This window comes from Idiotropiscis lumnitzeri, chromosome 2 (genome assembly GCF_059441095.1).
Source record: "Idiotropiscis lumnitzeri isolate Australia: NSW breed Sydney's pygmy pipehorse chromosome 2, RoL_Ilum_1.0, whole genome shotgun sequence".
Taxonomy (NCBI): domain Eukaryota; kingdom Metazoa; phylum Chordata; class Actinopteri; order Syngnathiformes; family Syngnathidae; genus Idiotropiscis; species Idiotropiscis lumnitzeri.
In genome coordinates, this window is record NC_142392.1 from 32725164 (window position 1) to 32744744 (window position 19581).

General features: G+C 42.3%; 2 protein-coding genes across 2 annotated transcripts in view; both read left to right on the forward strand.

Moving 5' to 3' along the window:
- Nucleotides 1-5288, forward strand: part of LOC148342338 (uncharacterized) — a 91258-nt gene extending 85970 nt beyond the window's left edge. The window contains exon 2 of the mRNA XM_088288144.1: nucleotides 3509-5288. Coding sequence (XP_088144270.1) covers nucleotides 3509-5142 — 1634 coding nt within the window. The 3' untranslated portion in view covers nucleotides 5143-5288. The remainder of the gene's footprint in view (nucleotides 1-3508) is intronic.
- A 3243-nt stretch (nucleotides 5289-8531) lies between these two features.
- LOC148342342 (uncharacterized) lies at nucleotides 8532-18238 on the forward strand. The gene is made up of 2 exons (XM_088288145.1): nucleotides 8532-8546; nucleotides 16991-18238. The coding sequence occupies exons 1-2, from the start codon at nucleotides 8532-8534 to the stop codon at nucleotides 18236-18238; spliced, it is 1263 nt and encodes a 420-aa protein (XP_088144271.1).
- Nucleotides 18239-19581: the final 1343 nt, after the last annotated feature.

Sequence of the window (19581 nt, forward strand, 5' to 3'; positions counted from 1 at the left end):
TATGTTCTTCCAACTCAAGAACACTAAACTCACTCACGAGGTTCTTGTCACCTTTATGGCAGAGGTGTCAGCCATTATAAACGCAAGGCCCATTGTTCCCGTGTCAGCTGACCCGAGTGACCCACTCATTCTGACTCCGGCTACCTTGCTCACTCAGAAAGGAACCTCTCTTCAAGCACCAGCAGGCAACTTCGGTGTCGGACCTCTACAAGTGTCAGTGGCGCCAGCTCCAACACCTGTCAAACACCTTTTGGGACAAATGGAAGAGGGAGTATTTGCCTACACTACAGCCACGCCGTAAGTGGCAGTCTGCCCAACCTAACATTTCCCCAGGGAGTACAGTTGTGCTCAAGGACAGTCGTATGCCTAGGAACGAATGGCCTCTTGGACTCATAACACAGGTGTTTCCTTCAAAAGATGGTAAAGTCCGGACAGTAGAGGTTAAAGTCGCTAAGACAGATGGGACTAAAGTGTTTACTAGACCTATCTCTGAAGTTGTTGTGTTGATTGCGTCTTAACATGTATAAGGTTATTTAGTGGCGTCATATCACGCCAGACGGGGAGTGTTCTGTTACGCAGTAAAAGTTGTGTTTGTTTCTGTGTGTCGGTGTTCTGAGACTGTTTGAACATATTCAAATGCCTTTGATGCTCTCTAGAGGAAATTACGGGTAACTACAACTAATGTGCCTTTTTTTTTTACAATGCGGAAGTGACGTGTCGTATTGCACATAGACGACAACGACGCACGACGACGCACGTTTCTCTGCCGTCCTGAGAGATCGCACATGTCTTTATTTCGAGGTTGCATCGCCGGTGCGTATAATTCATTTGTGTTTAAAAGCGGAATTGTTTGGTTTGATGTATATTTGCCGGCTGTAATTTTCAAATGGCCCGTAGCAGTGTTGTTTGTCGCTTGCTACTCACGAACATTAGAGTGCTTAAGATGGTGTCTAGGATGCTTATATACAGCATAATGTGATGTACAATTTGTTTATACATTTTGTAATTGTATTTCATTTCTGATTTTCACAGTTTTACCCTTTTGAGTATCAGTAAACCTGCTTTGACAACAGCCACGTCTGCAGAGTCATTGATAGAAGAAAGGTGTTCCTCGCTATAACGGCACACAGACATTATATTCATGCAGCCCGAGTGAACCACAGCATTGTTGCAAGTTCGGTCGGAGAAACGAAACCTCCCACTGCTGGAGCAGGTAAGGCTTCTCGGGGCATAGGCGGAAGTGACGTAAGAGCTGACTCGCCAATGTGGCGTTAACTTAGTTATTTTGTTAAAAAGAAATCACAACCGAATTATAATATTATTTGAAATATATATCAAAATAGAAGAGCCTGCGGTAAAAGCAAACACAGAGGCAAAGAAATAAATTTGAAAAATACGTGTTTAAATCATGACGTCATAAGCAAGCGCGCAGCTTCCGAAGGTCCTCGACCACATCCACCGACCCGTCCACACCGGAACAAAAAATCCCACCGCTAAATTCTTCTGATTTAGTGTGGAACTGACTGTAATTTTCTCAAAGGATGTCCGGTGCTACTCTAAAGGACTACGACATAATTCATTAAGTCTTTGTGTCCCGATAACCTCATCTTCGCGCGTTGATGCTTTTCGGCGTAGTTAGCTTAGCTTGTTAGCTAGCTAGCCGCTAACGAAAAGAGGCACATGACTCATCGCCAAGCAGAGATCAAGTGCGCATTTTTTGGAATTATCATTTGAAAATGTGTGCAAGAACGACACCCAAGTACAAAGAGGAACTTTGTGGAATAAAAGAAGAGAACGAGCAACATCTTCAACTGCTGGGTGAAGGTTGCAACCAGCCTCGTGTTGTGCCACTCAAAGCAGGTTTGTCCACGTCTTACTCTCATTTGCTTTGTAAAGAACGACTTTCTATCATTAAAAATGTGCATCACAACATTAAGTTGTTTGGGGAAATGCGTCCAAGGTTATTGCCGCCTTATTTTTAAATACTGCCTTTTACTTGCAGGTCTGCTGAACATTTATTTTTGCCAAATGAAATCAGTGCAGAAAATAAATGCCAAAGAATAACCAATAGTGGGGGTGAACTCCGTGTTTTTTCCCAGTTTAACATTTGAACTGATTGTTTCACATTTTACATTTTCTGGGTTTTATATCTTGTTCAAGCAATTCCTTACGGAAGGAATTCTGCCTGACTCAAAAAATATGCACACTGGGGCGAAAACATCAATGGCGGTTGATCAATTTTAGTGGATAAAACAAAATATTAAGTTGTTTTTTTTTTTAAATCAAGTACGTATCGGTCTTTTTTATTTATGAACTTTGTACTGGCTTCGTCGGGTGAGAGTCAATGAACCTCGGGTGGCCCTGCACAGTTTTGTGCACATGTGCGTAGTTTAACCCCATCCAAACATTTAAAATACATTGAATGCATCCACCCAGGGTTGCACGGATCTCATCGGTGAACAAGCGCATGCTGCAAGGAATGCATCTGCATCTTTGGCTTACAATGGGCTTAAAAAGGGAGTACGTCACAAACCCCTTTTCCACCAACAAGTCCAGGAACCTTTAGTTCCTGGTAATAAAGTTCCTGTGGCCCAGGTGGTTTGCATCTCCCCCACAACTCAAAGTTCTTGAGAATTTATCCAAATGACAATGATGACGGAACAATGGGAGGTGTTGTGTTACTTTGTTACTCATTACTGACACCCTATGGCTGTTATACATCATTGCGGTTACAAAATAATTCAGTGAACTCATAATATTTTGGTGTATCTTCGTCGAATTTGAATACATATTGGATAACTTTAAAATATACAGTCATTATTCAAATATGTCAACATGAAAGTGAGAGTGAAAGTGTTGTTGCTTAATGCTTATGTGTAAGAACTTTTACTCTTCAAACGTAATTTTGTTTTAAAATTTATTTCAAAACAGAAATTTTATAAAAATAAAAAGGGTAATGTCGGAACTTACTCGCAGGATAAATGTCATTTTGGGTAAAAAAAACCCAAACGTAAATCATACAATAAATAGCGACTCTGATGCCAGGGCCCCTTTAATTCTTTTAGGGATCCAGAATATAATGGAAGCAAAAAGTACCCACGATGAAACTATCCATAAATGCAAAATGAAATACTTGAAAACATATTTCGCTTGAAGGATTCCTATTTTATCAATGACATTATGCTGCGATGGCCCCCATCAATAAGTTAGGGTCCAGCAACAGGTGTTCCATCAGACGCACACAATAGCCTGTGTGTGCTAACTTCAGCTCGCTTCCAGAAACGTCTGTGACCATGTCAGGAATGAAATCGGACATCAAAAGGGAGGTTTACATCGTAGGACGTAATTTTGTGAAATGCCCCCATGGTCTGGTCCAAATCGGGGTCGCACGCATTGCTCCGTGTGCGGCGGGCACAAGTCAAGGTAGCACGGTAGAAACAATATAAGACAAAGTCGCCGCCTGAGCTTTGACTTGACCAAACCAAATTTGTCTTTTTGTGTCCTGCAGACGTCAGACAAAATGATCTCTGTTCTGTGAAAGAGGAGCCAGACTTGACTCACATCAAAAAGGAGGAGGAGGAGGAGGAGATCAACAAGTCACCAGTGAACGTTGTCCCTTTTAAGACTGAAGATGAAAACAAGGATGAGAGTCAGGACAACAGAGGGGCGGAGCCTGCAAGCAGCAGCTCAAGTCATCACATGACAACAGAAGGTGATGAAGACCACTGGGGGCCATCACAAGTACATAATGAGGACACATTATCAGATGCCCATGACAATGATGATGATACTAATGATGATTATGATGATGATGGGCAAGCCAAAGGTGAAAGGGCATGTCACACTGACTCATTCACTTCAAAGCTGTCTTTAAAAGGGCACAGAAAAACACACAGTGGTGAAAAACCTTTTTCCTGCTCAGTTTGTGGCAAAAGCTTCTCTCGAAAGTCTTATTTAGTAAGGCACACAAGAACGCACAGTGGAGAAAAACCTTTTTCTTGCTCAGTTTGTGGTAAAAGCTTCTCTCAAAATTCAAGTTTAACATACCACAAAAGAATACACACTGGAGAAAAACCATTTTCCTGCTTGGTTTGTGGCAAAAGCTTCTCTCGGAAGTCTCATTTAGTAAGGCACACAGGAACGCACAGTGGAGAAAAACCTTTTTCCTGCTCAGTTTGTGGCAAGAGTTTCTCTCAAAAGTTTCAATTAAAAATCCACACAAGAAGACACAGTGTTGAAAAATCTTTTTCCTGCTCAGTTTGTGGAAAATGCTTCTCTCAAAATTCAAGTTTAACAAGTCACACAAGAACACACACTGGAGAAAAACCTTTTTCATGCTCAGTTTGTGGAAAAAGCTTCTCTCAAAAGTCGCATTTAACAAGCCACGCAAGAAAGCACAGTGGAGAAAAACCTTTTTCCTGCTCAGTTTGTGGCAAAAGCTTTAATGTAAAGTCATTTTTAACAAATCACACAAGAACACACACTGGAGAAAAACCTTTTTCATGCTCAGTTTGTGGAAAAAGCTTCTCTCAAAAGACACATTTAACAAGCCACGCAAGAACACACAGTGGAGAAAAACCTTTTTCCTGCTCAGTTTGTGGCAAGAGTTTCTCTCGAAGGTCTCATTTAATAATTCACTCAAGAACACACACTGGAGAAAACCCTTTTTCCTGCTCAGTTTGTGGCAAGAGTTTCTCTCGAAGGTCTCATTTAATAATTCACTCAAGAACACACACTGGAGAACACCCTTTTTCCTGCTCAGTTTGTGGCAAGAGTTGCTCTCGAAAGTCTGATTTAATAAATCACACAAGATCACACACTGGAGAAAAACCATTTTCCTGTTTGGTTTGTGGTAAAAGCTTTTCTCTAAAATCATATTTAACAAGTCACACAAGAACACACAGTGGTGAAAAACCTTTTTCCTGCTCAGTTTGTGGGAAATGCTTCTCTGAAAAGTCACATTTACGATACCACACAAGAACGCACAGTGGAGACAAGCCATTCAGTTGCAGCGTTTGTGCTAAAAAATTCTTTTCTAAAACGGGTGCTGAGAGACACAATTGTGCTGGCGAGAATTGCAGCAATCCTTGGAGCTTAAAAAATGGACAAAAAAAAACTGAAGGAACTGACTCTTTGTGGTAAGATGTAAATGTGATTTTGAAAAATGTAATTTTGCAAAGCTCTTTTATTGACATTCAGCCAATGGGATGAGTGCCAGAATAACCAATGTGTCTGAGTGATGATTTTTTTTTGTGTTTACATAAAACATGTAAATAAAATTAATTGCCTTTGCCTGGAATAACATTTTTTAACATTATGCTTTTCAGTTGTCTTTTTAATTGTACCTAATGGTAAAGGTGTGAGAAGAAGCGGTGCTTATGAAATCGTTGCCTTCCACAATCATCAATAAAATCACTTGTTCAACTTGCTCAACTGGCATTCATTACGCTGTGTGAAAAGGTGAAAAACTGAACGAGAAGTTGAACGATAAAAAAAACCAGACCGAGAAACGCAAATCGTCTCAGTTTCTCTCAAAGGTTTTGGAATGTCAGGACTTGGCAATCGGATGGCGACTGGAGTCAGCGCTGGTTTTCTCGCTGTGTTTGGCTGGCTCGTATATGTATGGTCCATTGAACATAACTCAAACTCTTCAAATATCCCCTCAGATATATTTAATATTTCGCTTTCTGAATAAATTTCTGACGAGCTAAAACCACTTTCTAGGTTGAGCTCTATCAAGCATTTGGGGTTTGTTGCTAAGCAGAATCTCACTTCGGAAAAACTTAAATCATTTGTCAAATATACCAAATATTTTTTTTCATGCTATATTATTTTTTATACATTGGATTAGATATATAATGAAATAGGGAAATATTAAAATTGGAAACCACATACAAACTTAATTCAATTAATAACAAATATAGAAACATTTTAGAAATATTGAACTCATTGAGAAGAGTCCTGATCTTGAAATAATTTTTGAATTGTAAAAAATACTAAAAAAATTAATTCAATAACCCGACCCTGGATGAGCGGCAGAAAATGGCTGGATGGATTTATTTAAATTTAAATTGCACACATATTCAAAAGAACAAATATGTTAAGAAATATTCAAGTGTGAAATAAAAAGGTTTAAATTGTTGATAATTTTACATATTAAAATAATTTAATAAATATTGTATTATTACAGAAGCAAGCTTAAATATGAATTGAAATAAATGAAAAAAAAAAGTCGTGTATTTTTAAATGGCCTAATATAGATATGGGAAGTAATTCTCTTTATGAAACTATGACGGGACTGGAGCTCACAGAAGTGACCAGTCTTGGTTCTGAAGTTCCGATGTAACCAGATACTGCCCTGAGAGAAAATAGGCCTGAGCATTGTTTATGGTGGGGGCAATTCTCTCGCCAGGTCAGTGACCTTCCAGGGTATGGAAGTAATTTAAGGTGGTCACGAGTAGACTGGTCGTATCAAACGGGGAGACGCATCTGTTCTCCCTCTGGGGGACTTTTGGACGGAAATCCCGAAGACTAGCGGGATGGGAATGCATATGCAACAAGGGAAAATTAGATATTCATGTCCTATTTGGGCATTCCCTATAAGAAGGGAATGTCTGAGAGGGGGCTCGCACGTTTTTGGGGAGACTTCTTTTGACATCAGCATGTGACGAGAAAAAATCTTTTTCGAACCAGTTCTTTTCCATCACCAATCCAGCCTTGCTCGGCTGCCTCTCCGGAAGGCAGCAAGGACCCACACTTCAAAGACAAAATATACTACATATTGAAAGAAAAATAATACTCAAATATTGAAATAAGTATAGAATTGAATGAATAAACAACAAAGAAATAAATACCTCCTGGAAAATATCGTTATTTTCAACATTTGTCAACATTTTTCTTTCTTGCACATTCTTAAACAATCGTAATTTTTTTTACTTTTTCTTCAGTTACTTCAGTGCATTTCACACCTGTGCCTTCAGGGAATTCCGACTTCGTCCTACTTGAATGAATCCCCATCAAAATACCATGACACCACGACTGGACAAATAATATCCAGAAACACACTTATGCACCACTGAGTGAGTGTTGGATGATATAGCTTGTTGGAATTTATCTTTATATCAATGTTAGAATTTAATTTTAAACCAATGTAAACTCGAATTAGAAATCTGACTCCAATTTGCGACCTTACCCAACTCTCACTCATCCAACAATATGCGCGCTCGTTCTGCAATAGAAAGGTATCAGGAAGCCGGCATTTTCACGCACAAGTGGATTTATTCCTAATACACAGATTTACTACATGGCACCTGGGTCTCGGGTCCCTCTCAATACAACTCTACACCTCTCTTGCCACCAGCGAATGTGTTCTACCTCCGAGTTGCCCAGTAATGATTCATACTATACAACATGCAAATGGCACAGACAAAGGCATCCTGGCATGATTCTATTGGCTATGTGTATCCTGCAGTTAACTTTAGCTTGCTCTCATTGGTCTTTCTCCCCCACCGAATCCCGTGGCTCCTCCTGCGTGTGATCTTTTGATGGCTGCTCCTTCATCCACTGCCCCCCGAGTCATCTTGTCTCTCTCCCTCCTTGCGGCTATCACCATCTGTCCTGAAACATTCCATTCTCGCACCGCACACACCGTTCCGCTCCACCAGTCACACGCTCAGCACTTTACAGTCTCACACTTTCATACACTGGATGCAGCAACATCTAATGAACTATGTTAAGCTCAAACTCTTATATTCCTTTCATAGTCAAATGTATGAAATCCTTTAAGTGTAACCGAAGTTTGGACCATGCTAATGACAAGACCCTCAGGAGAGGAATGCAGGAAGATTGGATCACGGCTGCAACACAGGAGGTGTGAACGAGACACCTCTGAAACAATGGACTTTCATGCCGGGACAACAAAAGTCATGCTGGTGGTTCCTAGCAGTCTACCCTTTGCTCTGTGTTTAGCTCATGACTGCCATGATTACATTATCCTTTCGAGGTAATTTACCCCTTCTTGCTTGCAAGTGCCACTCCTCCAGTTCGCTCCACAGGTTTGAGGTGACATGTGACCTGTGTGACCAGAAGGCCGGAGAACGCTTTAAATAGCGTCTCATCACGCCCATCCCGGAGTTTCTCCTCAACAAGGAGGGTGATATTGATAAGATATTCTAAGTTAGGGTCCATGAAAACAGATTAAGATATAGTTGTTGCTTTAGCCTGCTCATGTGCTCCGCAGGTTTTATTATTATTCACATTGGGTGCGCGACTAGATAACACACACCCAGTACAGGATAGGGCAAGATTTTGTTGTATTGTTGAGACTTTTCCATAATATACGGCACCACAGCTGTGACACTTGAGGTTAATTTCAGTTAAGGGGGCGGTGGCGCTGTTTTTATGAAAATTACTCACTGAACGCAAGGGTAGGTTCTTCGTAGAGGGGATTACAGAGTTACATGCGGGACAAAATTCACTTGTCAGGAACTGTCCTTACTTGAGGCCGAGGCCAGACCTGCTGACCAGGCTGAATGGGAACACCTCAGGTGAGATTGGCCGTGCCGTGCATCAGATATTTCTGGCCCATTGGGGTCGATGTTGCTGTATCTTTCAGGTGGGGAGCGGAGGAGACAGGCCTGGTCTATGTGGCCAGGGCGAGACGTGAATGGAGTGAGACTTCCGGCAGTGACCCATCCAATAATGTCGTCATTCCGCAGCTGTTCCAGTTGGCCGTCCTTAGGGCGTGGCCTTCCGGTTATGGACATCATGTGAAACAGTCCATCAATGATGCAAAAATGCTAATCAGTCTCAGGAGAACACATTTTTTTTTTTACATCATTTTGCACGACATCAGAAAAGGAAAATGTGGGATTGGATTAAGGAGCGTTACTAAAAATTGTTGTACTTGCAGGTTCAGGTGGCCAAGAGGGCTAATAATGATAAAATAAAAAAAATAAAAAAAGGGGTGGGGCAGCTAATGCATGCAGCTCCCATTGCACCTGCGCCTTCCGCTTCTGCTGCTCCTAGGCAAGGTTCGGGTGACGCGGCACCACAGCAGACTGGCTGTCCGTACCCGGCCGGTCAACGAGGTCTGGATTGCGGTAACAGAGGTAGGGGTGGTTATAGACGGGGGTTGTGAGTGGGGTGTGCTCTTGCTGCGGGGTCACTGGGTGATGAGCTGTCCATACCGAGCCACTTTCTGGAATGTACCATCCTCTGGTCCGGTGCCATTCCTGTCGCCCAGAGCTCCACCAGCGCAGGGGGCGCCACCGTTACCCACAACCAACGCACTCTTGACACCAACCCGCTGGTACCCCATTCCATGACAGGGGGCCGCGGAGCTTTAGCGTTCGAGGACTGGCAGGTCCCTGCATTCAGGGGACGGTGGATGGACAAGTTTTCGATGGTGCTTGATACTGGGGTGAAATATTCCACGCGCTGTGAGCTCTTTCCGCATCTCCCAGTGAGTAACAACACGATCCTCCTCGTGGACTCTCGAGATTGCCTGAGTCACTGCCATTGACTGAACGAACACTGGAATTCGAGTGGCATTTCCGGATGGGACTGAACTTGACTGTGCACATCTGTTGGGGGGAGCATATGTGGTGCTCTCCTCCATTCCACTGGCTGAACTGAAACATCTGAGGGCAGCTCTGAAACCTGGTTCTCCATCCTCCCGCGGTGGGTATGCCCTGTTCCTGATCCAACCTCCACCCATTCACCAATTGACCCAGTACCTTGTACACTGTACATATGATCGCACATGTGATTTGGTTTATCAAAATGCATTCATCCAAATTTAGTCAGGAGTTCATCTTGCATTAGGATTATATATGTGTTATGTCTACCGGCGTTGCCTCGCATGCGTGCCTTGTCCCTGAGCAGCAGAAATGGTATGAATTGTTTACTTTCGCTGAGCCACAAATCACATTGACTATTGATGCGCGTCTTCATACTAAAGATCTAGGCCCCATGGTAAAGCGGTGTGTAGAGGCGGTTGGCTGGGTTCAGACGTCTATTACGAATGTTGAATACTCTGCGTCACTAACAGGGTATCATACTTCAGCACCCACTACAAATTCTTCGGTTTTGGGAACGTGACTAAATTTCAAAATTTTACGAGACGGGTCACTCGGGAGAGGTAGCTTTGTGTGCGTCTCTGCCGGAGGGTTTGTGGACACGGGGCCCAACTGATTTTGGGCTCTGCTCCACAGCTCCCCCAATTGTTTTACTGTCTCTACACCCTCACCCAGTTGACAGAATCAGAGTTGGCACAGCCTGGAGGTGGAGGGAGGCATTCGGGAGACAATAGGAGGTGAAGACTGCAGCGGTTCTTGGAGCTGTCTACGTCTTGGAGAGCACCTATTCTTCCCGTAAATTAATTTGGTATCTGCGTAATTCTAGTTTGGGGATTTTTATTTATTTATTTTTATTTTTTTATCATAAATGGTAACTATTTCATTTGGTTTGCTTTGAAGATTTGCCAAAAAACAATCAAAATTGGAGCGTTAGCTCAGGGCTTAATTTATAATCTCTAAACAGTTAGATATTTGAACTCGGTGAACTAAATTTTCTTTAATTCAGGAATAATTTGCCCATCTTGCAAAGCCAAATTCTAACATTGTGCCATATTATATCTTATTATATATTATCATTAGCACATAAATGCGAACCAACACTGCTGGATTGTGGTGATTATCGACAAAACTAAATGTATACGTTGGAAAATTGTTTCTGGGGGCAATGCCTGTGAGGATGCCACTGTCCAGATTATATTAAAAAAAAGCTTTTACGACAGTCTGGGAATTGAAATAGATATAGATATAAAATTTGGTGGGTCTACGTTAATTACAGTATCTTATTCAAGTGACTGATACAAGCTTCACAAACAAGTTTAAAAAGGTGATTGATCACGCGTCATACAGACGTTCGAACTCCGAGGTTTGTTCGAACTGCGAAGCAAGAATTTCTTTTTTTTTGTTCGAACTCCGATTTGTTCGACCTCAGAGTCGTTCGAGAACCGAGGTTCCACTGTACCAGGTCGAGGGTCAAGAAAAGGACTGACACATTCGTTTTTTGTACTCAAGAAGAAAAGGGTCAAATAAAGACTCAACAACAACTGAATAGAGTTCCAATATTTAGTTTCTTCAATTTCTGGCGTTCAGGAAATAGTACAAATACGGATATCTGGGCGTCTTTTTCTTAATCTGACGAGAAACTGTACTCAGACGAGTACTATCGAAAAATGGCGCGCTGATCTCAGCCCAGCTTCACATTTTATCGGAGGTTTTCTATGTCAAGGGTCATGTAGGTTGAATCGGTCGTCCTTGCTCCTTCCCCCGGCCCGGCCCACGTTCCAGGTCCAAGGCTGACCTTCTCAGGCAGGCGGCAGTCTCTCCGTCTCTCCTGCTCTCCTTCCCCTGTAATCTCGTCAGTGTACAGATTGTGTGGTGTATGTTTTCCCAGATCAAATTATGTTTTTGGGTGTTCCTGATCGCGTCCCTGTGACGTCCTCCCCTGCCCAACTTGTTGTTTGTATCTTCTCTGGCCTATGTGGAGAATGTGTTTTGTCGTATTTGTCCATGAAGTGCTATCCGGTTTGTCATCAGTTTGACCTGAGCAGACTGAATCTGTTTGTTCTGAATGAGAGTGTGGGTCATAAAATTCTATGTGTGCAAGTTTGAGGTCTTACATTTAAACTAAGTCATGTAAATTTAGCATATGAATCCATCAGTAAACACCATGACTACAATCCCAGTCAATCTTATCGATGCACTGTACATCTACTTTCATTTGATAAATGCTTTTTGTTTAATCAATGTTTAACATATTCAGTAAATATGAACCTGCTAAATTAAAGAATTGACCTTCTGTCCCCTAAGTGTTTAAAATAATGCCAGCAATCGTAATACAATCCTTCAATATTCATGTACGGTGTGGCCATTCCCTATAAGAAGGGAAGGCCGGAGAGAGGGGACACCTTTCCCTTTTTTCTTTTTGGGGAGACTTCTTTTGACATCAGCATGTGACGAGAATAAAATCTCTTTCCAACCAAAATGGCTGTGTCAGAGAATTTTTTTCCATCACCAATTCTGCCATGCTCCACGACCTGTCCAGAGGGAAGCTGAGCCAGACCCACACATCAACAACAAAATATACCTAATTTTTGGCATTTTGCTCCATTGAGGGTCTCAGGGTGCTGGGGCGCAGGCGTTCAACAGCCGGCCGGCTGAACTTTCGGTGAGATGCTTTTACTCACAATGGGTGTTGTGCGCCTGTGTCCAAGCGGTCGGGGCTTTTGGGGTCGTTAAAGAGAGCTTGTGCGTGTGGGTCTGCTGGCTGATTGGTCATGGAAAATGTCCCTGTCTTAGTTTCAATTATTGTTTTAACAAGAGGCCTCTATAAATGATGAAGACATTAAAAGATGTCAAAGTACTATGAAAGAACATTCGAGAAAGTAGCAGGAAAATTATGAGCTGAAAATAGAAATAATGAAGAGAAGCGCGCTTCCACGAATCGTATTGGGCACTTTGTGGCATGGAACACAGTATGGAACAGTCCGTCAAGGAGAAACTGCTAATCAGTATGAGTAGAACCCCCGTTTTTGCATCGATGAAAGAAAATATTGTATTGGATGTAGAAAAAGAATTGTTCCACTCGTGGGTTCAGATGGCCAAGAGTGCTAATTCACCGGGAAAGAAAAAAAGAATATGGGGAGGGGGGGGAATAAAATAAAACCGGGGGGAAGCAGCTAATGCAGCAGCCGACGCGTGCAGCTCATTGCGTCTGCTCTTTCCATTTCCGTTGCTCCTGGGCCAGGTTCTGGTGACACAGTGCCATAGCAGGCTTGTTGTCCGCACCGGCTGGTCAACAAGGTCACGTAACAGAAGTAGGGGTGGTTATAGACATGGGTTGTGAGTGGGACGTGCTTTTGCTGTGGGGTCACTGGGTGATGAGTGGTCCAAACCGAGCCACTTCCTGAAATGTGCCATCCTGTGGTCCAGCGCCATGCCTGACACAAAGAGCTCCTCTAGCACGGGGGCGCCATCGCTACCCCCTCCTCCGACAACGCTTCTATGGCTTCCAAACGCACAGTTGACGCCTCAACCCGATTGGGACCACATTCCACGATAGGGGTGCCCGCGGAGCCTCAGCATTCAAGGACCGGCAGGTCTTGGCATTCCGGTGACGATTGATGGACAACAGTTTTTGATGGTGGAACAAGATATTCCACGCTTTGCAAGCTCCTTCTGCATATCCCAGTGAGCAACAACACTGTCACCCTTGTGGGACTCTTGAGATTGGCTGAGTCACTGCCATGGATCGAACCCGCACCTGTGAAACAAACACTGGAATTCGAGTGGGACTGAATTTCCAGAAGGGACTGAATTTGACTGTGCGCTTCCGCCGGGGGAAGCATATGTTGTCCTCCGTTCCGGTAGACTGGGCAGCTCTGAGACCAGGGTCTCCATCCTCCCGCGGGTGGTACGTCCTTGTTCCTGCTCTGGTCTGCGCGGTGTAGCCGCCTCCACCCCTTCAAACCACCAATTGGTCCTTTGCATTGAACACTGAGTTATGATGATTTGGTTTGTCAGAATGCATTCACCCAATTTCGAGGGTCAGAAGTGCATCTTGCATTAGGATTATGTATTTGTGATGTCTACCGGTGCTGCCTCGCATGTGTGCCTTGCCCCAGAGCAGAGGAAACGGTATGAATTGTCTCTGTTCGCTGAACCACAAATCACATTAACTATCGGTGCGCATCATCATACTAAAGATTTCGGCCCATTGGTGAAGACTTTTGGCAGAGTTAATTTAAGATGTAGAATACTCCATGTCACTAGCAGGGTGTGGTGTTTCAGCACCCAATCCGAATTCCTCTGTTATGAAACATTTTCCGAATTTCTCGACAGTATGGTAGACAGTGAATGGGTCACTCTGAAGCGAAAGCTCTGTTTGCGTCTCTGCCAGAGGGCTTGTGGACCCGGGGTCTGACTGATGTTGTGCTCTGCTCCACAGCTTCTCCAATTTGTTTTTGCTATGTCTGCGCCTTCCCCATTTGACCGAGTTAATGCCGGCACAGCTTGCGGGCAAAAGGGGGCATTCCGGAGATAATGGCTTGGTGCCCTCCACATCCTGGAATGGACTCATTCTTGTGGAAAATGGTTTCTTTGGCATCTCTGGTGCTCAATTTTTGTGTGGAGTGTGTCTGCTTGTTGTGTTTCAGTTGAAGTGTAGATGGAGTTGGATGTAGACTGCAATCTCACTTGGAGCAAGCGACGAGGAGGACTCCTATGAGGGTCATGTGGACGTGATAATCTGAAACAATCCTGTTTGCAAGAGCTCGTCGGTGACGAGGGCTTGGCATCTCTCGAGGGAGACGATGCCATGGGATTCTCACGCTGGAGCGTGGCCTCAACTATGTTTTTGCATATCATTGGACTCGTGTTTGTGTTTTGTATGTTTATGTGTCTTGTCCCATCATGCATTTATTACGCTGTGGATTTATTCTGTTCTGTAACGGTGTTCCTTCATCCTACTTGACCTGTGAATATAGGTTTACTAGAAAGTGTTAGAAAGGATCTCCCCCTTTTTCCCCACTCTTTCGAAGGGGGCGGGGGGTTTTGACGAAGGTTCAGCGAAGCTTTGATGCCTCCACATGGACTACACTGGAAATTGTGAGTGTTACTGCCGGTTTGCTGAAAGATTTATCATTGCGGGGGGAACTCCTTCGTGACCGAGGTGGTTGATTTGGGACTTTTTGGAATTATTGCTGGATTTATGTGTGGTCTTACAGGAGGTGTTAGAGTGACGCCACGGAGCAATTTGGCCTTATTATACTTAGTTTTCCGAGTTAAACTACCTTTATGTAGCATGCCTTGAACATGATTTAGGTTTTAGTCAATTAGGTTTCCAAAATTATAGACAATGCATTAATAAAAAGGTTGGAATGGGATTTTTGGTGACATGCTGGTGTCGTTTTTGCTTTATCAGGACAAGATTGCCTCGAAGGGGGAAATATGTAGTGTATTTTTTATTCACTCTTATGAACATTTTAGTAATTCTCTTAAATAACTATGAGGGAATTGGAGTCTTAAGAAGTGACCAGTCTTTGTGTGGAAATTCCATTGTAAACGAGATACTGTCCAAAAGGCTTGACCAGCTTTAGGTGTGGAGCACTCGAGGTGATAGAAGCAGTCAGGATGGCACCAGAAGGCCACTTCAAAGAGCAACCACATCTGCTCTCGCCGTAGGGAGCTTTGGGGGCAAAATCGAAGACTAGTACAATGAGAATGCATATGCAACAAGGTAAAGTTAGACATTCATGTCCGGTTTGGCCATTCCCGATAAGAAGGAAAGTGAGGGGACACCCTTTCCCTTTTCTCTTTTTTGGGGAGACTTCTTTTGACAGCAGCATGTGACAAGAATAAAATCTCTTTTGAACCAAAATGGCTGAGTCAGGGAGGTTCTTTCCATCACCAAATCTGTCATGCTTGGCGACCTGTCAGGAGGGAAGCTGAGCCAGACCCACACATCAACAACTAAATATACCACACAGGTTAATAGAAGGTCACAAAAACATGGACTTCTTAAACAGGAAAACGTTAGTTCAGTGGTAACAGAGTTGTGTCTATGCTGGCAGTTGAGCAGGAAGCCACAAAAACAGATGCATGTCTTTAACCGTGTTTGACAGGAAACCGTTTTGCTCGCATTTAATAACAGAAGTGTGACCCAAACATGTCTTGTAAGCTGAAACCGTTCGAACAACAGGAAGAGTGTGGACGGGTGTGATGAAGTCAAAGTGTTCATGTTTTTCCATTCTTTATGAGTTGGCATATACAAATTGCTTTGCTGTGGTTCAATAAAACGCCGCACAGGAGCGGGAAAGCTTTTCTCTTTGGCGGACTGCTCCTCCTCAATCTTGGCTGGGTGATTCATTTGTGCAGGCCTGTCTTGTTTTTTACAAAAAAATTATCTGACATACCATGTTCAAGCAATTCCCTAAGGAATGATTCGACCTGACTCTAAAAACTCTGCACACTGCGGCAAAAAGATCAATGGCGGTTGATGAATTTTAGTGGATAAAACACAAAGGGTTAAGTTTTTAAAAAAATCAAGTACGTATTGGTCTTATTTATGAACTTTGTACTGGCTTACAATGGTCTTAAAAAGGGAAAACGTCAACCCCCTTTTCTACCAACAAGCCCGGCCGGGAACATTTAGTTCTATCTCTAAATGCAAAATGAAATACTTGTAAACATATTTTATCAATGACATTATGTTGCGATGGCCCCCATTAATATGTTAGGGTCCCACAACAGGTGTTCCATCAGACGCACACAATAGCCTGTGTGTGCTCACTTCAGCTCGCTTCCAGAAACGTCTGTGGCCATGTCAGGAATGAAATCGGGCATCAGCCGCAGCGTGCTTCCTTTTTAAATGCTTCTTTTATCACTGTTGTGCTGCTAGGAAAGGGAGGTTTACTTCGTCTGACGTAATTTTGTGAAATGCCCCCATGGTCCGGTCCAAATCGGGGTCGCATGCATTGCTCAGTGTGCGGCAGGCACAAGTCAAGGTAGCACGGTAGAAACAATATAAGTCAAAGTTGCCGCCTGAGCTTTGACCTGACCAAACCAAATTTGTCTTTTTGTGTCCTGCAGACGTCAGTGAATACAATCTCCGTTCCGTGAAAGAGGAGCCAGACTTGACTCACATCAAAAAGGAGGAGGAGATCAACAAGTCTCCAGTGAACGTTGTCCCTATAAAGACTGAAGATGAAAACAAGGATGAGAGTGAGGACAACAGAGGGGCGGAGCCTACAAGCAGCAACTCAAGTCATCACGTGACAACAGAAGGTGACGAAGACCACTGGGGGCCATCACAAGCACAAAATGAGGACACATTATCAGACGCTCATGACGATGATGATGATGATGGGCAAGCCAAAGGTGAAAGGGCATGTCACACTGACAGTTGGGTATGTTCTCAGTGTGGGAAATCAACAACTTCAAAGTTGTCTTTGAAACGGCACACAAGAACACACGGAGAAAAACCTTTTTCATGCTCGGTTTGTGGAAAATGCTTCTCTGAAAAGTCAAATTTACAAATCCACACAAGAACACACAGTGGAGAAAAACCTTTTTCCTGCTCAGTTTGTGGTAAATGCTTCTCTCAAAAGACTCATTTAGTAAGGCACACAAGAACCCACAGTGGAGAAAAACGTTTTTCTTGCTCGGTTTGTGGCAAAAGCTTCTCTCGAAAGTTTGAGATAACAATCCACACAAGAACGCACAGTGGAGAAAAACCTTTTTCCTGCTCAGTGTGTGGTAGACGCTTCTCTGTAAAGTCAAATTTAACTTGTCACACAAGAACACACACTGGAGAAAACCCTTTTTCTTGCTCAGTTTGTGGTAAAAGCTTCTCTCAAAATTCAAGTTTAACATATCACACAAGAACGCACAGTGGTGAAAAACCATTTTCCTGCTCAGTTTGTGGCAAAAGCTTCTCTGTAAAGTCAAGTTTAACAGATCACACAAGAACACACACTGGAGAAAAACCTTTTTCTTGCTCAGTTTGTGGAAAATGCTTCTCTCAAAAGGCACATTTAACAGAACACACAAGAATGCACAGTGGAGAAAAACCTTTTTCCTGCTCAGTTTGTGGAAAATGCTTCTCTCAAAAGGCACATTTAACACAACATACAAGAACACACAGTGGTGAAAAACCCTTTTCCTGCTCAGTTTGTGGCAAAAGCTTCTCTGTAAAGTCAAGTTTAACAGATCACACAAGAACACACACTGGAGAAAAACCTTTTTCTTGCTCAGTTTGTGGCAAAGGATTCTCTCAAAAGGCACATTTAACAGAACACACAAGAATGCACAGTGGAGAAAAACCTTTTTCCTGCTCAGTTTGTGGAAAATGCTTCTCTCAAAAGGCACATTTAACACAACATACAAGAACACACAGTGGTGAAAAACCCTTTTCCTGCTCAGTTTGTGGCAAAAGCTTCTCTGTAAAGTCAAGTTTAACAGATCACACAAGAACACACACTGGAGAAAAACATTTTTCCTGCTCAGTTTGTGCCAAGAGTTTCTCTCAAAAGTCGTATTTACGACGCCACACAAGAACACACAGTGAAGACAAGACATTCAGTTGCAGCGTTTGTGCTAAAAAAGTCTTCACTAAACGTAGTGCTGAGAGTCACAATTGTGCTGGTGAGAATAGCAGCGATCCTTGAAGCTTAAAAAAGGACAAAAAACTGAAGGAACTGACTATTTGTGGTAAGATGTAAATGTGATTTTGAATAAAATATGATGAAATTGAATTTTGCAAAGCTTTTTTATTGACACAAAGCCAATGTGATCAGTGTCAGAAGAAGCAACGTGTCTGAGTGATGATCTTTTTTTTGTTTTCATATCAAACATTATTAATGAAATTAATTATCTTTGCCTGGAACAACATTTGTTAACGTTATGCTTTTCAGTTGTCTTTTTAATCGTACCTAATGGAAAAGGTGTGAGAAGAAACGGTGCTTATGAAATCGGTATCTTCTACAATCATCAATTAAATCACTCGTTCCACTTGCTCAACTGGCCTTCATTACGCTGTGTGAAAAGGTGAAAAACGTAACTAGAAGTTGAACTATAAAAAGAACAAGAAAGAGAAACGCAAGCAGTCTCAGTTTCTCTCAAAGGTTTTGGAATGTCAGGAGTTGGCAACTTGATAGCGACTGGAGTCAGCGCTGGTTTTTCTCGCTGTGTTTGGCTGGCTCGTATATATATGGTCCATTGAACATAACTCAAACTCTTCAAATATCCCCTCACATACATTTAATATTTCGCTTTCTGAATAAATTTCTGACTGGCTAAATACACTTTCTAGGTTGAGCTCCATCAAGCGTTTGGCATTTGTTGCTAAGCAGAATCTCACTTCGGAAAAATATACCAAATATTTTTTTTCATGCTTTATTATATTTTTTATACATTGGATTATTTATATAGTGAAAAATGGAAATATTAAAATGTAAAATTGGAAATCACATACAGACTTAATTCAATTAACAAATATAGAAACATTTTATAAATATTGAACTCATTGAGAAGAGTCCTGATCTTGAAATAAATATTGAATTATAAAAAATACTAAAAAATTAATTCAATAACCCGACCCTGGATGAGCGGCAGAAAATGGCTGGATGGATGGAATAATTTAAATTGCACACATATTCAAAAGAACAAATTTGTTAAGAAATATTCAAGTGTGAAATAAAAAGGTTTAAATTGTTGAGAATTTTACATATTAAAATAATTGAATAAATATTGTATTATTACATAAGCAAGCTTAAATATAAATTGAAATAAATGAAAAAAAAGTCATGTATTTTTAAATGGCCTAATTTAGATATGGGAAGTAACTCTCTTTATGAAACTATGAAAGGACTGGAGCTCACAGAAGTGACCAGTCTTGGTTCTGAAGTTCCGATGTAACCAGATACTGCCCTGAGAGAAAATAGGCCTGAGCATTGTTTATGGTGGGGGCAATTCTCTCGCCAGGTCAGTGACCTTCCAGGGTATGGAAGTA